Source organism: Salvelinus fontinalis, chromosome 32 (assembly GCF_029448725.1).
Source record: "Salvelinus fontinalis isolate EN_2023a chromosome 32, ASM2944872v1, whole genome shotgun sequence".
NCBI classification, from domain to species: domain Eukaryota; kingdom Metazoa; phylum Chordata; class Actinopteri; order Salmoniformes; family Salmonidae; genus Salvelinus; species Salvelinus fontinalis.
This window is the reverse complement of record NC_074696.1, coordinates 39,187,842-39,209,837: the sequence shown is the minus strand read 5'-3', so window position 1 is coordinate 39,209,837 and position 21,996 is coordinate 39,187,842. Positions and strand designations below refer to the sequence as shown.

The window sequence follows — 21,996 nt, the reverse complement described above, 5'->3', positions numbered from 1 at the left end:
CAACACCACAAATAATACCAACTCTCATAATGTTTGTCCTGCATGTATATTAGGGTCAGGGGTATATTCAAGACCAGAAGAGTCGCTGCTTCTAGGATTTCGGTGTCAAGCAGTTGGTAAGATAAGCTAGAACATACTTCACATTCAACACCGCAATGTTTTGCAGTGTTCCTCAACAATACCGTGTCTCAAATATCAGGCCACCACTGTTGTGACGACGTCCACGGTGAGTAGTAGCTCAATTTGGCAGTACTTCCCTGTCTGAAACCCTTCATAACAGTTCAGTGGCATTGACCGAGCCATCCGGTGAAACGGCACTCATCTCCAGTTTCCTCTCCACTGAGCCTCAGTGAGGCTCGGCACGTTCAGCGGCGGACGTAAACACGTATGACTGAGTGGAGGAGCTGAACCGGCCGCAGCTCCTCGACACACAAACACGGGAAGTGTTCCAGATAAAGAGGGAGGGCAGACAGTGTTTTTTTCAGCCTCTCGGATTCTCGGGGGAAAAAACCATTGTAATCCGACATCTGTGTTAACTGGTGTGTTGAACGCCAACCAGACTGGCAGACTCAATTGAGCTTTTCCTCCGCCAAAACACTCAGATAATTAGGTGTGTGAGTGCGTTTCCCTTTCACGTGTTATGTGTCCCTTGGTGAAAATAAGGACTAATTAACAGTAATAGCCCATTCTATTATTATCTATGAATAAATAAAGTTTGTTTAGCTTAATTAAGCTTGTTTTCATGCAAATCTAGGTTCCACGTGTCTCTAATGGCCAGTAAATTCTTAGTCATAATGACAGAGTATCTGATATAGGGAAAAGAGCTGGTATTAAAATAAAATATATGTTCCTCACTACAACTCTCTCCATCTAGATACTCATCCCTTTCTCCACTCATCCCTTTCCCTTTCTCCACTCATCTCTTCCTCGCTCACCTTCTGTTCCTGGATCTGGGCCTTGACCACTCTGTACTCGGCTGACGGGGGCTTCTGATTGGCTACCAGTTCCTCCGTGTCACTCAGCCAGCTCAGAAGAGGCTCCAGGGCATCCTGGAACTTCCCACAATGCAACAGAGCTTCCTGCAACTGGGCGATGCGCTCTGCAATCTGGTCAAGGAACAATGCAGTGAGTGAGGGGGGGACAATGGCTGTATTGACATGGACGGGTATACACAGACAGACATAAACCTGATTCCTCACAAACCCATCATTCCATTCGCGCACATCAAACAAACGTAACGCATAAATATGCATACTCAGTCAGACACAAACGCATGCACGCACACACAAACCATAGCACTAACATCAGCACAGACAGACAGACCGATGGATAGATGGTCCGACGGACAGACTGACCCTCTTGTTGAGGGAGTTCCATCTGAGGTTGGTGGTCTCTAGGTCGTGCTCCAGAGCCTGGGTGTCTGTGTGTTTGGCTGCACTCTGGATCAGGCCCTGGCCCACCGCGTTCACACGCTGCAGCTTGGGTTGAATGCTGTCCACCTGCTCCCTCTCCACCACCTGAGAATGAGAGGGAGAAGAGGGAGGGAGGAGGAGAAAGAGGGAGGGAGGAGAAAGGGATTATAAAGGATTAGAGCGCTGGAAAGTAAGGGTGGCTGGAAAAGAGGGAGTTGCACACCCTTCCCCTGTTTGGCCACTTTACTCAAACAGACCACCATCTAGGGCTAGAGACACAGCATGATGGCAATGGGCGTCCAACTCGAAAGAAAACCAGCTCAAAGTCCTGAAATCCAATACGGGGCTTAAATGCAAAATGGCTGCTTTCCCATAGAGCTGTATAGAGATTACAGGGATCTGAAATTAGCCATAATGGATCCCAATGGTAGAGATGCCAAACACACACTACAGCCCAGAACTGGCAAACACACACTACAGCCCAGAACTGGCAAACACACACTACAGCCCAGAACTGGCAAACACACACTACAGCCCAGAACTGGCAAACACACACTACAGCCCAGAACTGGCAAACACACACTACAGCCCAGAACTGGCAAACACACACTACAGCCCAAAACTGGCAAACACACACTACAGCCCAAAACTGGCAAACACACACTACAGCCCAGAACTGGCAAACACACACTACAGCCCAGAACTGGCAAACACACACTACAGCCCAGAACTGGCAAACACACACTACAGCCCAGAACTGGCAAACACACACTACAGCCCAGACCTGGCAAACACACACTACAGCCCAGACCTGGCAAACACACACTACAGCCCAAAACTGGCAAACACACACTACAGCCCAGAACTGGCAAACACACACTACAGCCCAGAACTGGCAAACACACACTACAGCCCAGAACTGGCAAACACACACTACAGCCCAGAACTGGCAAACACACACTACAGCCCAGAACTGGCAAACACACACTACAGCCCAGAACTGGCAAACACACACATAGACCAGACCTTGCAAACACACACATAGACCAGAACTGGCAAACACACACATAGACCAGAACTGGCAAACACACACATAGACCAGAACTGGCAAACACACACATAGACCAGAACTGGCAAACACACACATAGACCAGACCTGGCAAACACACACATAGACCAGAACTGGCAAACACACACATAGACCAGAACTGGCCTAGGGGCTGGGACAAAAGAGTTGCTCTGAGAACAGTGGGAGGAATGACTGGAAGAGAAACAGAAGGACTACTAGACATTGAGCCGACGACGCGGACCCCAGACGCTCACGAAAACGGTGTGCTCTCGTTCTCTGTGGCCGACGTCAGTAAGTCATTTATTCGTGTTAACCCTTGTAAGGCTGCCGGCCCAGACGGCATCCCAAGCCGCGTCCTCAGATGTGCAGACCAGCTGGCTGGAGTGTTTCTGGATATATTCAATCTCTCCATATCCCAGTCTGTTGTCCCCACTTGCTTCAACATGTCCACCATTGTTCCTGTACCCAAGAAAGTGAAGGTAACTGAACTAAATGACTATCGCCCCGTAGCACTCACTTCTGTCATCATGAAGTGCTTTGAGGAGCTAGTTAAGGACTCCACCTTACCCGACACCCTAGACCCACTCAAATTCACATATCGCCCCAACAGATCCACGGACGATGCAATCGCCATTGCACTGCACACTGCCTTATCCCACCTGGACAAGAGGAATACCCTATGTAGAAATGCTGTTCATCGATTACAGCTCAGCCCTCAACACCCTAGTGCCCTGCAAGCTCACCCCTAAGCTCAAGGCCCTGGGTCTGAACCCCTCCCTGTGCAACTGGGTCCTGGACTTCCTAATGGGCCGACCCAAAGTGTTGAAGGTATGCAACAACACCTCCGCCATGCTGATCCTCAACACGGGGTCCCCACAGGGGTGCGTGCTCAGCCACCTCCTGTACTCCCCATTCACCTATGACGGCAAGGCCACGCAAGTCTCCAACTCAATCATCAAGTTTGCTGACGAGAACAGCGGTAGGCCTGATTACCAACGACGAGCCCTGGAGGAGTGGTGCAAGGAATATAACCTCTCCCTCAACTTCAACAAAAAGGAGCCTGTCATGGACTACAAGAGAAAGCAGAGAGCACGTCCCCATCCACACCGACGGGGAGATGGTCAAAAGCGTCAATTCCTTGGCTTGCACATCACTGACAACCTGAAACGGTCCCTTCACACAGACAGCGTGGTGAGGAGTTTGAAGAAATGTGTCTTGGCCCCCTAAGACCGTCGCAAACTTCTACAGATTCACCATTGAGCGCATCCTGTGGGCCTGTATAAGGACCTGATACGGCAACTTCACCGCCTGCAACCTTAATCGACGTCATCGGCGCCCGGGGAGCAGTTGCTGCCTTGCTCAAGGGCAGAATGGCAGATTTTTCCACCTTGCCGGTTCTGGGATTTGAACCAGCAACCTTTTGGTTATTGGCCCAACGCTCTTAACCGCTACCTGCCGCCACTTATATGTATATATATATATATTTATATTCCTGTCTCTGACATTGCTCGTTCTGATATATATATTTTATTTATGGGTTATGATGTGTATTGTTTTTGTATTTTATTGATAGGTATTACTGCACTGTTGGATCTAGAAACAAAAAGCACTTTGCTGCACTTTCGATAACATCTGCAAATCTGTGTATGCGACCAATAAACTTTGATTTGGATTCAATTCAAATGAGAGAAATACTAAGACAAAGGAAGTGCTTTGAACTATTGTTTGCCTTACAATGACAATGTAAGTACAAAACTGTTGGGTTGCGTTTGTGAGAAGGAACGATGGGGAGGAGGACTTCTATGAGTAAGAGTTTTGTACTCTTTTGAGCCTCATCTAAGGTCAGTGTTTTTCTACACCGTATAATCACCTAGAAGCGGTTGTGTGGAAGCCCGTCTTTGATCTTGTTCTATAATGAACGGTTTTAGTGGATTCTGCTCATCTGGAGTAAATATTGTGTGAAAGTGCTGCTTTTCCACGCCAGGAGATGACGTGTAGGAGTTTGAAAGAGAACAGGGATGCTAAAATAGAACAAGATGTGTCTTGGTTTGTGTGTGTCACAGCTGTGTTGCGGTGATGGGCCTCCTCCCTGTTTCCAACAGGAAGTCTGACTGCCTCGACAACAATGAGCCTCAGCCATGACCCACTCTACCCTATCCATATCCCGGACAGTGTGTGTATTCTGTGTATTTGACTGAATGAACTTGTGTGTGTGTGTGTGTGTGTGTGTGTGTGTGTGTGTGTGTGTGTGTGTGTGTGTGTGTGTGTGTGTGTGTGTGTGTACACACGATGATGCACGTGTCCACACTCCTATTCTCATCCTTCTCTCCCATTCTCTCCCTCTCGCTAGCCAGCTCAAAGCGGTCAACTCCACTAAACCAGAGCTCGGAAAATATCTTGGATGTTTCTCATTCCTCCCCACCTCTTGAACCATGGCAGTGGATCAACAGTCACACAAACACACTCCTCCACTCTCTCTCCACCCTCCTTCACATTTCCCTTACTTTCGTCACTCACTCCTAACCTCTCACTTTCCCCTCCATCCCCCTCCAACCTCAACATCCCTTTTCTCTTCATTCGCTCCCCTCGTCTCCCTCTTGACCAAAACCTCAACCAGACATGGGCTTTCTCACTTTAACCGCAATTCAGTTTACATGGATTTATTTTCATTGTATTTTTTACGTTTCTGGCTCAAGCCAGTTCCACTTCCTGGCTCAAAAGGAGAAAACTGTATAAAACTCAGACTTTCTACTATTTGTGTGACATCTCAATCAGTCTTGAATACAACGGGTGGGTCTAACCCTGAATGTTGATTGGTTAAAAGCACATTCCAGCTGGTGTCTATTCCACAAGTTACCACCGGCTAAACCAAGGACGCTGAAATGCCCATTTACTCTGTTCCATCTCACTGAGCAATCCACTGTCTCATCAGCCCTGCTAGGAAATGTATAACAAGAATCTCCACTATAAAAAGCATTATCTAGACATTATCTTCCATTTTTTTAAGACTTTTTACATTTTGTTTCAATAATGAATTGAGATTTCCACCGTTCCATATAAAGCGAATGTGTCCGAAGGAGCCAGACAGCAAATTGAGCTGGTTGTCATAGCAACATACAAAACTTGTTTTCAGTTGACTGACTAAATCGATACTTTGTTGCGAAGACTAAAATGTATGAGTGGAATTTTTGTTATATTTTCAGCGGCATGACTACGGATGAACGGAAAAAAGAGATCGCAATAATACCCAGGCATGCAGATTTGGAGGATACTGCATTGAATGACGGCAGGTAGCCTAGTGGTTTGAGCTTTGGGCCAGTAACCGAAAGGTTGCTGGATCGAATCGCCGAGCTGACAAAGTAAAAATCTGTCCTTCTGCCCCTGAACAAGGCAGTTAACCCACTGTTCCCCGGTAGGCCGTCATTGTAAATAAGAATTTGTTCTTAACTGACTTGCCTAGTTAAATAAAGGTTCAATTAAAAAATAAATATGTAGAGAAAAGCTGTAACGGAAAAAAAAGTTACGAATACTGGGATGTGCGTTGCTTTGAGGGCTGGCTAGCAGAGAATAAAAAAAAGTTGTTGACTTCAAAAATGTCACTAAGGAAGAGTTTAACATCCTTCTCCAACAGTTTTATGGAAATGTACTCCGGAGTGGGCTCAACCGGTTCCTAAATGACCCACCCATCGGTCGCAGCTGATGAAGGGCACTGAATTTACCACCTCCAATCAGCTAAGAAGGCAAGGAAAGAATATCAAACAGCCACCCTCCCATCACCGATAAGGACAAGGCCCAGCTCCAAAACTCCCAGGCTCTGAATCCCGGTACACCAAGGGGTCTGGTCCAGAAAGTGTGGTTCGACCTCCAGCCCAACTCATTCCTCGTAAAAACAGACGACAACGGTCTAAGGTATGTTGTTCAAAGCCTGTTTGTGTCATTTCTAAGTTGCATTCGTAATTAGGCTACTGGAAAACAATATTATAATAACGCATTCTCTCTCTCTCAGATACGCCACTCTCGCATATAACGAGGCCACAAAGAATCATCTGGACCCAAGGGAGAGGGGCAGGGAGTCCAAGAGGGGATTCATGTTCGAGCAGCCAGGGAACCCACTATGCCCGGTGGCATCACTGGAGAAATATCTATCGAAATGCCCTTAAATTTTATCTCCCAAGGAAAATTTTATCTCCCAAGGAATGGAGAGTGTATCGGGGACTCGATCTGGTAAAAGTCAGAGCCGATGGCCGTGAACTATCTGGCAGAACTTCTACCCAAGATCTGCTGGGCAGCGGGAACAACTACATACACAAAATCACAGCATCAGGACCACGACAGTCCAGAAACTGGCCAATGCTGGTTTAGAAGCGAGGGAGCTACTGGCGTCTGCCACTGACAGAAAACGCTGGAGCAACATCCTGGCCGAAAAACAAAGAGAACACTGCAGCACCATCAACACCCAAAAGGCTGAAGCAAGGCAGCGGCAGTAGTAGCACAGACCCCGACAGATATTTAAACCAACGCACCATCATCCAGGGGAATGTACAGATATATGTGACATACAATAAGTAGCTATAGCCATGTCAGCTGTGGTGGATAGGAAATAGAATGCATGGTTTCATTTATTAAAATCCGCTCAAATGAATGTCGTGGACTGTCTTTTGCCTGAACAGTGTCCTGACAAGACAGCACATTTTCTCTGCCAGGCAAAGTCGCGCATCATTAGCTAACTAGAAAACAGCTTAAACAAATGCAAATGCAGCTACTTTGCTGTTATTCTGACTGCACTTTTTGACGTGACTGTAAATTAGCCGGAGTTGGCAAGCAAGGGATAAGAACTTTGCCGGTCAGTATGGCAATGGAACATTTAGAACGAACGACTGGCTCGCGTCTATAGATACAAAAACAAAAAGACTGAACGACTGGGTCAGGTCTTCAGCAACCCTAGATTTGGATGATATATTGGCACGGTTTGCCGGCCTTTCGACTTAGTCTCGGGCCTAACAACACCCGTGCCAATATGTCCTCCAAACACCGGCATCTCTGGAATTATCACTTAATTATCTCGCTCTCCAAACACCAAAAACCACAAGAACTCACTAAACACCGATGTGTTAAAACAGTGTGTGTCAGCGTGTGTCCGAGCGCGTGCGTGTGTGTACACGTGTTTGTGTGTGCGCTGCATGCACACGTGGGCGCGCTCGAAGTCGGTGTGTGAAGTCCACGTGTGCGTCTCCATGCGTGTGTCCATGGAGATAATCAGCTAACGCAGTTCAGCAGAGAGGCAGCCAGCAGCAGTCTTCATGGCTGGCGTCCAGAGCATGACTCAGGAACCACCTTAAATCATGACTCAGGAACCACCTTAAATCATGACAAAGGAACAAGCACCAGCTAACATAAACAACCACTGTCTGATTCAACTCCATTTCACCTCCAGACTGGAACTAACGTCACGGCCAATATTGCATGCAGACACACCCCACACTATAGTCCTTCATAGCATGCTGAAGTTGAAGTATGAACCGTAGTGCCAACTAGATTAACGACACGAGTTGGTTTCCCACCGAACACCGCAAAAGACCAAGCCACATACATTCATTCACAAACCTTATCCCCAAAAGGGACAGTTACAGGGACTGTGAAGAAACACAGCCGTTTTACACATCTTGTATTGCAATTTGCACTATATTATGTATTCAATCTATATATAGTGTGCATGTACTGACATGCAGGCTGTGTGCAACGTTTTAAATGTGTGTCGTTCAGTCCTTGACTATAATGCTCTGTACCATGTATTGTGTCATGTTTCATGTGGACCCCAGGAAGAGTCGCTGATGCTTTTGCAGCGGCTAATGGGGATCCTAATAAATACCAAATAGGGACAGTGTAAAACACTACTGTTAAAGTCCAACACGTGTATACATTCCCTTACTGTATATAGACAGCTTGTCCACATGCTACTGAGAAAGTCGCAGTGGGCGTATTGACTTACATAAATAGAGTGGGACTAATCTGATCACTCTTCTGAGAGAACTACAGTGACACAATATCACTCCATCCAAACCAAGGACAGAGATAACAGCCCGTTAGGCGGTCACCGACTTCCCTATCTTCCCTCGTTCCCGCTCTTCCTGCCTTCGCGCTGTCCTCTCACTCTCTTCCTGTCTCTCTCCATCCTTAACCCCCCCCCGGTTTCCTTTTTAGTAGAAGGATCTATTTTTTGCCCTGGTCACCATGTTAGAATATTGCAGTAGTTTATGATGGTCAGACCAGGCAGTGCTGAATCAATCGATCATCACAGTGGTAGAGAAACATCCTTGTTGATGATAGATTGCATTTGAAAAGGAACTCAAGCTCATGCTAAATTTCTGCACTCGGGCCATTGTGGCCTTAATCTCGCCGCGCTCTCACTCTCTCCTTCACCCCTTTCCATCGCTCTTCCCTTTCCCTCATTCTCCCCCTCTCTCGCTCCCTCCCCTTCAGGTTTTTCCTCTTTTGCAGGTGCTTCCTGGATGTCTGCTTGTCTTTCAGTGCCATCATTATCATATGAAATATGTCCGTGTTACCGGATCTGAGTTCTCCTACAGTACACTCTTTGCACTCTGTGTCTAAGCATCTCTCCTGTCTGTCAGTCTCTCCTGCCTTTCTGTTCCATCTTCCAATGTAAACACATGTTACTCTTATCTTCCTTCTAAACATGAATGTGTGTCAGTGTGCTCATGTTACATTCAGAAAAGATCAAATACGTTGACCAAACGGAATCACGTGAAATTGAACACCGGACTGTGTGTGTTATTATGTAGGGTTGTCCCCGCCTAAAAATCTTGGTCGACCAAGAGTCGTCTGTTCTTTCGACAAATCGATTGGTAGATATATTTGAACGTGTATTTTTCCATATAGACATATCTTTTGTGTTTTAATCAAATCAACTATATTCACTGAGATGGTCTGATGCTTTAAGCACACTGTTTGATTAAATAATTAAGACACACAAATGACTAGAGGTAGTCTGACCAGCAATTGATTTGATTGTGCCGGGCCTGGCTCAGACATGCTGGGCTTTGTTAAAAAACAATGACAGCGAGTGACTGTGACTAGCACCCGTTGTCTCCCTCTCCTCCCTGCTGCATAGACCACCACAGAACATCAAGTGTTCATCACTCTGTCCATGTTGCTGAAGCTGTAACATAATTACAGCCATTTCTGACTGAAAAGTTCTGTTATCGAAATCTGAAAAACATTCCCTATACTCTCAACCCCTCCTCTCTTGCACGTAACCAATAGGAAGTGACCTATAGCATATCATAATCACATTAATAAATTGGTTATGACAAACTCCGAACACCATAACAGCAAAATGGATGCAGAGGGCATGACAAATAAACTCGAAACGGGGTAATATTTACTGGTTGCTCTTGAGGTAAAGTCAGATGTGAGTAATACATTTGACTAGTTGTAGAAAATACTGGAGATCAATAAAAATAAGGTAAGGAGCAAGCACTGTGTGGATATTAAGTGTGCCAAGCAGGTGCTGTAAAGATTACAATATCATTTCTCTGACCTTATGGAACAATGTAAACACTAAATACATTACAAGCGTACCAGACTGTCAGTTATAACGTTTTTTTTTGTTAAGCCTTCATTACAGCGAAGACTAAAAACAGTCACATTCATTGGTGAATTGGTGTCATGGAATCAGTAGGCTATTAAACAAAAACTCAAACAGTTAACAGAAGCAGGATCTGTCTTATTTCTGTGCATACAGTGCTTTCGGGAAAGTATTCAGACCACGTTCACTTTTTCCACATTTTGTTACATTAAAGCCTTATTCTAAAATTGATTCAATTGTTCCCCCCCCCCATCAATCTACACACAACATCCCATAATAACAAAGCAACATGTTCAGACATTTTTGGAAATGTATAAAAAAAAAAGTATTCAGACCCTTTACTCAGTACTTTGTTGGAGACCATTGGCAGCGATTACAGCCTCGAGTCTTCTTGGGTATGACGCTACAAGCTTGGCACACCTGTATTTGGGGAGTTTCTCCCATTCTTCTCTGCAGATCCTCTCAAGCCCTGTTAGGTTTGATGGGAAGCCTCGCTGCGCGGCTATTTTCAGGTCTCTGTGTCACTCAAGGACATTCAGAGACTTGTCCCGAAGACACTCCTGCGTTGTTTTGGCTGTGTGCTTAGTGTCGTTGTCCTGTTGGAATGTGAACCTTCACCCCAGTCTGAGGTCCTGAGAGCTCTGGAGCAGGTTTTCATCAATGATCTCTCTGTACTTTGCTCCGTTCATCTTTCCCTCGATCCTGACTAGTCTCCCAGTCCCTGCCGCTGAAAAACATCCTCCCAGCATGATGCTGCCACCACCATGCTTCACTGTAGGGATGGTGCCAGGTTTCTTCCAGACGTGACGCTTGGTACTCAGGCCAAAGAGCTTAATCTTGGTTTCATCAGACCAGAAAATCTTGTTTCTCATGGTCCATTAGGTGCCTTTTGGCAAACTCCAAGCAGGCTGTCATGTGCCTTTTACTGAGGAGTGGCTTCCGTCTGGCCACTCTATCATAAAGGCCTGATTGGTGACGTGCTGCAGAGATGGTTGTCCTTCTAAAAGGTTCTCCCATCGGGTTCTTGGTCACCTCCCTGACCAAGGCCCTTCTTCCCCGATTGCTCAGTTTGGCCGAGCGGCCAGCTCTAGGAAGAGTCTTGGAAGTTCCAAACTTCTTCCATTTAAGAATAATGGAGCCCACTGTGTGCTTGGGGACCTTCAATGCTGCAGAAATTTTTTGTCTCGGCGCTCTACGGACAAATCCTTCGACCTCATGGCTTGGTTTTTGCTCTGACATGCACTGTCAACTGTGAGACCTTATATAGACAGGTGTGTGCCTTTCTAAATCATGTCCAATCAATTGAATTTACCACAGGTGGACTCCAATCAAGTTGTAGAAACATCAAGGATGATCAATGGAAACAGGATGCACCCGAGTTCAATTTCGTGTCTCATTGCAAAGGGTCTGAATACTTAAGTAAATAAGGTATTTCTGTTTCTAAAAACCTGTTTTGACTTTTCCATTATGGGGTATTGTATGTAGATTGATTTTAGAATAAGGCTGTAATGTAACAACATGTGGAAAAGGGGAAGAGATCTGATACTTTCTGGATGGTGCATAAAGCCAGGCACATTTAACAGTTAGACTACGTGCTTCTACACCTGCATTGCTTGCTGTTTGGGGTTTTAGGCTGGGTTTCTGTACAGCACTTCAAGATATTAGCTGATGTACGAAGGGCTATATCAAATAAACTTGATTTGATTTATTGATTATAGACCTGTTTCAGTTGGGGTTTCCTCTCTCTTCGCTTTCCTTCGACAATAAGTCAAGGGCTGTTTTCTCCTGTCTTCATTCTGCTGCTGCCTCCGGCGCATTGTTCTCCACACCAATATGCTAGTTAACAATGCTATTACAGTATGCAATATAGCAACATGGTCTAGGGAAAGGAGCTAATTCAACAGCTCACTGATGTATTTCAGAACCACTGAAACGCAGGAGAAAGCGCATTTGTTATAAAATAATATTCATTTTTATTAGTGTTGCACCGTTGTCTTACTTAATATTAACAATATACAATTTCTGTAACACGTCTTAGAGTGATGGACTGTGCCATCCCCACGGCCTCCACAATGGATTAGTCCACTCAGACAGGTGTCTTGTACACCATGATATACATATTTCATTTTTGTTTTGCTACTGCTCGACTAAAGCCTATCGACCAGTCGACTAAATGGGGTCAGCGCTAGTGTTATGTACACTACCGGTCAAAGGTTTTACAACACCTACTCATTCAAGGGTTTTTATTTATTTTGTACTATTTTTCTACATTGTAGAATAATAGTGAAGACATCAAAACTATGAAATAACACATATGGAATCATGTAGTAACCAAAAAAAGTGTAAAAACAAATCAAAATATATTTTATATTTGAGATTCTTCAAATAGCCACCCTTTGCATTGATGACAGCTTTGCACACTCTTCTGATTGGCCCTGCCAGGTTAGCCCTCCTTATCATTTGACCAGGGCCTTATCTTTGAGTACTACCAGGTGTTCAGCCATACAGCTATTTCTTCCCTCACAGAGTGCTCTCTCTTGCACCAAAATGGCCGCCATTTCCATAGAAAAAAAACATGAATTACCAAACCTGCCGCTAAAACAATCTACAGTCGCTTGTATATTTGGTTTCCTGTCCAAAGTGGCCTTTGGCATTGAAGAGGGCGTGACTGGCCATAGCTGAGAGGTCAGCGGCTCAGATAGACCCTGGCACTCCCTTATCTTCTATTTATATTCCCCCCCGACAACTTCGTACAGTGTTTGTGTGTTACTGGCAACAGCAACTCTCCCTCCATAGATCCCTAGTGTTTACTTCTCACTTCCTTATCTCTGGAATAGTGCCATCGGACTGTGGAGAGGAGAGAGAGAGAGAGATAAAAAGGGTAGAGAGAGAAAGAGAGAGAGAAAGAGGGTAAGGGTGAGGGGAGGACGAGAGAGAAAGAGAGAGAAGAGAGGGGGTGAAAGAGTAGAGAGAGGGGGAGGCATGAGGTGAATTTTATGGTTGGGAGATTGCTACCCTGCCAACGGACAGTGATTTTCTTTTCCCCTCAGAAACCTCCTTGTACTACAGTAGACTGTAACTCTAATCCTCTCCAGTCAAATCCAGGCTGACAGGACAGGGCATCTGATTGCATTTAGGAGGGCCAGAGAGACCGTGACTACGCATAAACCACACATACTAAATTACATGATGCCCACAGGCACACACCCATAGTAAATGAGATGAGGACCAGGCCACCAGTGTGTGTAGCTGATGGAGTCAGTCATTTAATAATAAAAACCCTGGAGTCCATCAGGAGTTAATCAGGAGTCCATTAGGCAGGCAGGGACAAGGACACCCCAGACAGACCGACAGTGTGAAGCAGAGAAGGCCCTAGTTTAGGCATGACAGACAGTCAAACACACTGGCCCAGAAATACATACCCACATAAATACACACAGACAAACAGCACAGGGAGAGAACTGGATGGAAGTACAGTATGTGGTGGTGAGGACGTGCAAACACTAACGCAAGACGTACGAGACGGTAAGGCGCAAAGAAATACTGGCCGAATACTGCAGTCATTTACTCCCACGTACAGAACCACACACACACACAAACACAGGGGGAGTCGGAAGAGAATGGAAAAGTACACTGTGAGGATATGCAGATCCGAAAGGCACGGAAGTCACACAGAGACTTTGATCCAGGCAAACAAACTACTAGCACGCTGAAATGTCCGAGAAAGGGTGCAGCCTGTGTGCTTAACTGCCAAATTCAGACTTGAATTGCTCAACGAAACCACATGGTGATGATATATAAATTCCCATTCTCTTAGAAACAGTTTAGAATTATATCTAATAAAGTAATCAAAACCAATGTCTGAAAATGTCAAAAGAAGTCAAAAGTCTCACTGCATACAGCGAATATGAATCCCGGCCCTTCTAACACTGAACTCATACACAAGTTACATTGAAACAGATGGAAGTGCTTACTTCAAAGCCTGTGATCTATGTGCACGTACACAAACATGTGAGGTACGTAAAACACCCCTACTGTAAGTTGGGCCATTTGAAACAGATTAGTCGAGCTGTTATTTAGAGTCAATGCAAACGACACATAGCGGTTTATAAGCCATGCGCTTAAATAGTGCCAACACCGCACTTTACATTAAAAAAAGAAGCACATGATATTCTCTAACGGAATGTTCTGCCTCGAGTACATTTCTCGAACATGCTCCCTCATACACAATCGTATACACACAGACAGCCTGAGGGTACTTTCCATTAAATGGACAGACCCCTCCTTGTGCATCATACTGCAATCATTTACAGTCTAACTACAGCAGTACAACAAGCTATGTGGCCCCAACCCCCTTTTCCACTGCATTTTCCAAGCAGTATCTATAGCAACCTAATGCCTTTGCAATACTGAAATGAATTGAGAGCCACTGTGATCACACTGCCTCCTATAGCCCAATGAGATATTAATACTAAGAACATGCTAAGACCAATCAGAATGAAGACAAGAGGACGGTGCTGAGAAGAGGGGTTTAGACTGAGAACTTGAGACACTGCACCAAGTACATAGACACCACCTTACCCTGAAACGTAGCCGACCAAGCTGAGACTGACCCACTGACTGAACCACTGACCAGCGGCGTCAGTTTCTGTCTGACTGGATCTTGACCATTGATTATTAACCTCAATTAAAGACGGATGGAAAACGGTTATACCTCAACCTGGGTCTCTATGTCGGGGCAGGGTGAGGGCGCTCCTCCCTGCCCTGTGGTCACTGGCCCTGAGGGGGTCTCACAGTCCGACCCTTCAGTCTCTGTTGTGGCAACTGGGGCCCTCTGGTCCTCCAACTGGCCCTCCCTGAAAAGCCCCTGGAGTAACCCAGATTCCAGCTCCTCCCACTCCCTGTTGGTACAAGGGGGGTCCAAGGCCGAGCCGTCAGACTCCCAGTCACTGTCCCCAGTCATGGACCCAAGGACGAAGTCCACTCCCGACTGGGTACCCTCAGAGTACGAGTCTCCATAGTCCAGCTCCTGGGCGTCCTCGCATGCAGAACCTCCGTCGGACCCCTGGGGGAGCCGCTCCGGGGCGGCCAAGTAAACAAAGCTGTCGGAGCAAAGGAAGGCCCCCTCGTCTGGCTCAGGGCAGGGTTTGGGGACAGGGCTGGGAGGTGTTGAGGAGTCCAGCGGGGAGGGGGGGCAGTCCTGAGGGAACGGGGGTGGCACGGAGACCGCCAGGTAAACAAAACTGTCAGTGGCCACAAAAGCGTCAGAGTTTTTGCTGTCCAGGCCTGGCCCTCTTGGCTCATGCTTGACGGGGGACAGTGGTAAGGGTGAAGGGGGGGCAGAGTCTCTTTGTTGGGCAGGGGAGTGTGAACGAGGGAGAGAGTCTGCAAGAGCTTTGGGGGTGCTTGTGGACCTCTGGTCCATGTCTTGCCCAGACATGTTCAGAGAAAAAACTTTATCTGCGGGGACAAAGCAGTTCCAAGTGTCTGATGACGCAAGTGTCATCCCCTCAGTGACAGAGGTTGTCTCCTTAGCAACGTCACTAATCTCTGAAGAGAACAGCTCCTCTTGACAGGAAGTTAGTACATCAACATCCTCTGCAGCACTAACCCTCCTTTCTCCATCTGAGTGGGTCGACCCAGGGGATTGGTCCACACTAGCCTCCTCACTGTCCCAACTAGGCTCAGGTTGCTCACATGCACTCCAGTCTGGCGCCCTCTCCTTCGCCTCCTCCACCTCCTGGTCTTCCCCCTTGGCATAAGGGTTCTGTGGGCTGGGGGATGGAGGAGGTGGGGAGGCCGTGTGGAGGCACAACCCTGTTTCCTCGACCTCTTGAACCGATGACGCCCCGCTGTCCAGTTCCCACTCGCTCTCAGCGGGTGGCTCGTGTTCACAGTCGTTCTGGGTGGTGTCGGACAAAGCAGTTCTGTCTGGCTGGGACATGTGGACCCCGCTTGAGTCGGACTCAGGGAAAAGTCCGCAGACCGAGTCCATCTCAGTAGTCTCGGGACAACGCCGCTCTTCTTCGCCTTCATAATCAATTACACATTGCTCTTCTTCATCAATATGATATTGTTCATCTTCAACGAGAACCTGGTGGAGTTCATAACAGGTCTGTGCTTCCTCCAGGTCAGTGTGTTCAGAGGTCTGTAGTTGGACCTGGTCCATGTGTTCAGGACTAGGTGGTGGGGGAACTGAGAAGGGGTTTTCCAACCGGGGCTCAGCGCAATCAGTCTCTGTCCTTTGATCGATATCCATAGGGGCAGTTTCCACAAAATATATACAGGCATCAGTGGCTTCCTCCTGCTCCTCCTCTTCCTCATCCTCCTCCTCTACACTGGCTAGGGTGTAGGGATCTGTTGCCTCACTAGATTCAGGGTCCACAGAGCTCTCCCCTCCCTCCTCCTCTAAACATTGTCTCTCCAGCTCCAGGAAAAGGTCATCTGAGCCAGCCCCTGAGCTGGGGCAGGGGGAGGCACTGGGGGCCCTAGGCCCACCAAAACCTGTTGGAGGGGTAAGAAGGGGCCAATGTCCAGAAGACTCTGATTGTTGGGGTTCCCAGCCCTCTCCAGAGTCCCCCTCCCAACATTGGTCAATTATCTCCCTATTCTCCAGCTTCAGCATTGCCTCCCACTCCCTCTCCTCTCTCCTAGCCCTCTCCTCCTCTTCTTCAATTTCCCCTTTCTTATCCGCCACTTCTCCCCCCTCTCTTGTCCCTTCTTCCTCCCCTTTTTCTTCTTCCTCCATGTCCACTTCTTCCTCCTCCAGCTCCTGTAAGATCCTGCGTTCATCCTCCTCGAATTTGAGCTCAGAGGCGGTTCGTTGCCGGAGCTCACCATTAGGAGGAGCCCAGCCCAAAAGTCCCACTTCACCCCCCTCCTGGCTGAGGCAGGGGGAGAGTGGCAGCCCTCCATGGGCCAGCCCCTCCTCTTCCTGGAGGAAAGGTGAGGGGGGGTCCAGTAGGTAGAATGACTCCTCGTCCAGGTCACTGTCCTCTCCCAATAAGGGGGGCAGGGGAGGCAGGACGGGGAAGAGGTGGCGCATGCCCCCGTGGGACCTCTTTCCCCCTCTCATGCTGCGGGGCCAGGTGCGTGCTTTGGTCGGGGGGCAGAACACCGGTTTCGGTGGGGCCAACTGGGGTAGGAGAGGGGCTTTGTCCAGGTCTTGTTCTAGGAGAGGAGAGTCCGTCTCTCTTTCAGAGTCAGAAGCCTTGGCCGCTTCAGGGCTCTCCTCAGTAATTATTTTGATACCAGCTTTGGGAGATACAGCCGGGCGCCTATGATGCTTGTCCTTTTTTTTGTCCAGCTGTGCGGTAGCATTGGGACTCTGCTGTGGGGTGCTCCCAGAGCCCTGGTGGTGTTGGGTAGGTAACTGCACCGATGGTTGTTCTTTTGAGGGGGAGGGTAGTGCATGTGTTTGCTTGTGCTGTTTTTGGAGCAGGGGGTGAAGTTGTTTTTGCCTGCTGACAGGGTGCTGTTGGAGGGGGGGAATGGGACTCAGTGTCAACGATGGGGAGGATGAGACAGGAGTGTGAGGACCCCCGGACGACAAAGTGGAAGGCGAGTAAGGAGGTAAGGGGGGTGTGGAGGTGGTTGGAGGAGTTGGTGGCGGAAGTAGAGAAAGTGGAATCCCAGGACCGGACAGACGCTTCTCAGCACTCTCCCCAGGAGAAAACTCAAGCCTCTCTGCAAACTCTGGGTAACTGGGGGGCATAAACGCCTTCCAGGAACGACGATTGGGGTTGTCTTTCTTATCGCTGCCCTGGTGGCGCCTTTTTACTGCGGCTGCCCCACAGGAGGCAGAGGACAAGGGTGTGATGGGTAAACCAGAACCACCGCAACTTCCAGGTGGCGACATGCTCTGCGGATCGCCGGTTAGCTTGAGGGCGTCAAAGATCACCCTTTCGTCCAGTCTTTTAACTCCGGCATCAGCGTGCGCCCTTGACACAAAGACGCTCCCTAAGTCAGCCCCGATGGTGCCGTTGCTGGAGAGGGTGCTGGCCTCTCCGCCGCCGCCAGAGCCCAGGGTGCTACGCGAGGGCTGGCTGAGCTTGGAGGAGCCCTGGTCGATCTGCTCGTTAATGCGCATGGTGTCGTAGATGGACCGCTGGGGGACATAGCAGTCCTCGATGTAGGCCTCATCCTCGTCCCCCTTCCCCAGGCATCGGGGGTTTTGCCTCAGGCAGTCCGGCCGGCTCAGGGGCTTTCCCATTCCTCAGCTGCCCCTGGGGGATATCCCCTGACGGCCTGCAGTGGACCTTTATAGGGGCAGGGTGGCCCCCCTCGGGGACGGGGCCAATAGGTATTCCACAGAAAACAATGGGGAAAATACCTTAATGGGTGGGTTGAAAAAGTGTTCAGTTGCTCAACCGTTCCCGGTCCAATCCACAATCCCAAACATGAATCCGCTTCAATGGCCAAAATGTCAAAAGGTTTGCAATCTACATTACAAGACCATAGGTCCACATGTTACTATGTCACCTCAATAGCAGTGCAGCAGCATATCCCGGCGCTATCTGAAACGCAGAGAAGCATCAGCGAGTGAGTGTCCTGCATGCAGATGCTCCTCTCCTCCGGCAGCATACCAATCAGCACTGCTCGTTTGGAAGGTTATCAGGAAGGAGGCAGGGGCTGTCTCGTAGACGTCCGAAGTCCAGAACGAGGTGAGTGCCGTGGAGATAACAACCCTTTGTTCCTTTTTGTTCCGTTTGACGTTTAACTCCCCCCTCACACACACACACACACACACACACACACACACACACACACACACACACACACACACACACACACACACACACACACACACACACACACACACAGAGTCGTTCAACTCCCTACTCCTGAATCCTTTCCCACTCTTCAACTCCTTCCTTCCCTTCCTGCTCTCCTCGCTCTGCCACAACAGGATAAGCAGCAGAGAAGGGTTGAGCAACTGTCTCAGTGAGAAGCAGCCAAAGAAGTGTGTAAAGTCTCCTTTTAAGGTGAGAAATCCACTACTCCCTGATATAAAGAGATTGTGCGGGGGGGGGGACAAAAGTGCAGTCCCAATGGCTTTGTTGATGTTTTTCTGTCTTGGTTCAGGTTTTGTTGTCAACCCAAAACCATGAGAATGACTTAATAAAAGATCCTTGAGGGAATCAAAACGGCAGCAAAAATCTCACACAAAGTAACCCAGCAGTCACTCATAGCCTGTTTTGGTCCTGTGAGTGTGTCCTTGCAGACAGTCTATATTTTCTCTCTCCCAATCTGATCACAAAGCATGATGTGTGTCTGAAGGCAGTGGCCCGCTCTGTGCCTGGAGTGCTCCTTCATCCCTCTTGCTGACATCATCATTATCCTCATCATCAGCCAAAAAGTACATCCCATCATCCGCCACTCCGCACAAGTCAGTCTTACAATTCAAAAACCGGAACAAAGAGATCCAGACCTTTTTCCTAGCGTAGACTAGACGCCTGTCTATCATCTCCCACCTTCCATCACGCTGCTCATCCACAGCTCCAGGCAAGAAGAGACAGTAAATCCAGAGCGAAGGCTGAATCCGGGAGGGGGTGAGAGGGTTCGTTAGGGAGAGAGGGTAGGTGGGTTAGGGGGGGGGGGGGGGGGTGAGCCCAGTCGTGGGACTGTATCCAGAGGGCAGAGACCCAGACAGTCCGAGACCCAGTCTGAGCGCTGCTTCTGACTCTGCCTTGCAGGCGGTTCTCTCTCCCAGACAATCCCCGGACACTCTCCTTTTCTTCCCTTCTTTCTCTCTCCACTTCTATCTTTTTTAGAGAGCTCCGTTGATGAAACAAAGCGCCACGCAATCCCAGTTCTTCTTCCTGTTTTTTTTTGTTGCAGGCAGGCAGGCTTCCTTGCTTTCTTTCTGTCGCTCAGTCTCTCTGTTCTCAGGCCACTACACAGACTGAAATGGTTTGCAGCTGCTAAAAAAAAAAAAAAAAATCTCCCAATTTCTCCTCTCTCGCTCAGTCACTCCCCCTTCTCTGTCTCTCTCGCTCACTCACTCACTCACTCGTTTGTTTCTTCTCTCTGTCTCGCTCTCTCTTTCAAACTGTTTTTGTTTAAATCCAGCTCCGCTGGTTCTGTTTCCTGCTCTGGTATTAAAACACAGGAAGTGCTCCAATCATGCTGGTTTCCTCTCCCGAAAAAAAACATGTGAGAGGGGTGGGGGAGTGAGCTACAGATAGGGAGAGGAAGGAGGGGTGCGTGGAGCCAAAGAGAGAGAGGGGGGGGGGGGGGGGTTGCTTTTTAAAAATAAATCACGGGATAACGAGAGAAGATTATACCACGCTAAGCACTCGGCAAATTATCTTTCAAAATTAACGGCTAAATAGACTGAGGATAAAATGAAAAGACGAACACAGGTGAGGGGGATTGTTGCTAAGCAGGATGGTACTATTTCGCAGTGTTCACAAGCTCAGGAGGAGTGAAGGAGAGACGCTAGTATTGTGAGACTGCGACATTCATCACTGCTTTGTAATCCAGAACCGAATCTCCTGGGCAAATCACCTCCCCCTCAGAGCACAAAAACGCTGTCCGCAGAGAGGGAAATGATACAGAGAAACAGTGAGCGAGAGAAAGAAAGAAGGAAAGAAAGCGGGAGGGATGGAGGGGAGGGGAGAGTGATTGAGGGAGGGGAACTGCTAGCAAGCCAGGAAAAAAAAAGAAAAAAAAAGAAAGAGAGGCTTATCAATAACGGCTTTTGTATTTTCCAAAATAAACAGTCTATATGCATACAAGGAAGTAGAATCTCCATCTATCCTGATCCCCCTCTCCTTCCTCTTTTTTTACAGGTTTCCAAGCAGCCGGTTGCTATTCTCCAGCGTGACAGTGTAAAACAACATGGAGAAGAGACACAAAAGTCGTCAATATTCACAATCACAGTCTCCACTTCTGCATTCCCGTCCGCCGCTCTAGTGTAACCCAATCCAGCAAGGAGAGGGGTGTGTGTGTGTGGGGGGGGGGGGGGGGGGGGGGGGGGGCTCGGGGGCAAAGGAGGCTAGGTGTTACAGAGAAGGGGGCCTCAGGATGCCACACCAAAAATCTACGCACACAGTCGGGGGAATCCAGCAAGCATGACAGCAACCCCTGGTACCAGACAAAAGTGGAGTATTTTAACCAATGATGTGTATATGGAGTGCTGATGCTATGTATTGGCCATTGAGTCTTTGAAGCCACCGGTCGGCCATATTGGCACTACCCAGTAGGAGCAGTTCTCCATTCCATGAATGTAATTCTACAGTATTTCAATTCAATGTAAGTATATTTTTGTTGTAGTGGGGACAGTAACATTAGTCATCTCAAATTTACTTTATACTTACAAAATATTTTTGGGGAACGGTGGGGAAGTGCCAAGATGGAGGCACAGTGGCTTCAACCCAGCGCCCCCTATCAGTCATCTAGTGTATATATAAATCATTGATTTGAACCATGTTTGTTTTTCTCCTTGTATCCCTGATACAGTGCCTGTTGTGGTTCAGTTCCTACACCTCCACTCGTTCTTCTCTCTTATCCTGCCTTCCCTTTTACAGTTGCTATGACTGTTCGTTTAAAGACCTCTGGCAGAGACAGCAGCCGATGTGAACTCAACTAACGCATGCTTGCCTTCTCCCTCGCTCTGTCGCTCTTTAGTCCACACACATTCTTCACTTGATAGGGGGAGGGAGTTCTCTCTCGCTTTCCCTCCCCCCTCTCTCTGTCGTCTAACTGTTGCTGCGAGCCGCCCGTGGCCTGCATGTCAAACACGCTAAATACTCCACTCTTCCTTTTTAACCCCCCCCCCCACCCCCCTCTCACTCCCTCTGTCAGTTGTGGTGCAGCTGTCATGGCTGCGTCCAAGGAAAACATCTTCATAGAAACAAAAGGGGTTTGTCCCTCCTCTGCTCAGCCCCCCCCCCCCCCCCCCAAGC

General features: G+C 48.0%; 1 protein-coding gene across 22 annotated transcripts in view; it reads right to left on the bottom strand.

The window, feature by feature from the left end:
* LOC129831305 (microtubule-actin cross-linking factor 1-like) overlaps window positions 1-21,996 on the bottom strand; it is a 258,379-nt gene that overhangs the window by 35,717 nt on the left and 200,666 nt on the right. For all 22 annotated transcript variants that reach the window (XM_055894583.1, XM_055894588.1, XM_055894594.1 and 19 more), the window contains 2 exons: window positions 1,356-1,517; window positions 936-1,106 (listed from right to left, as the gene is read on the bottom strand). In XM_055894583.1, coding sequence (XP_055750558.1) covers window positions 936-1,106; window positions 1,356-1,517 — 333 coding nt within the window. The remainder of the gene's footprint in view (window positions 1-935; window positions 1,107-1,355; window positions 1,518-21,996) is intronic.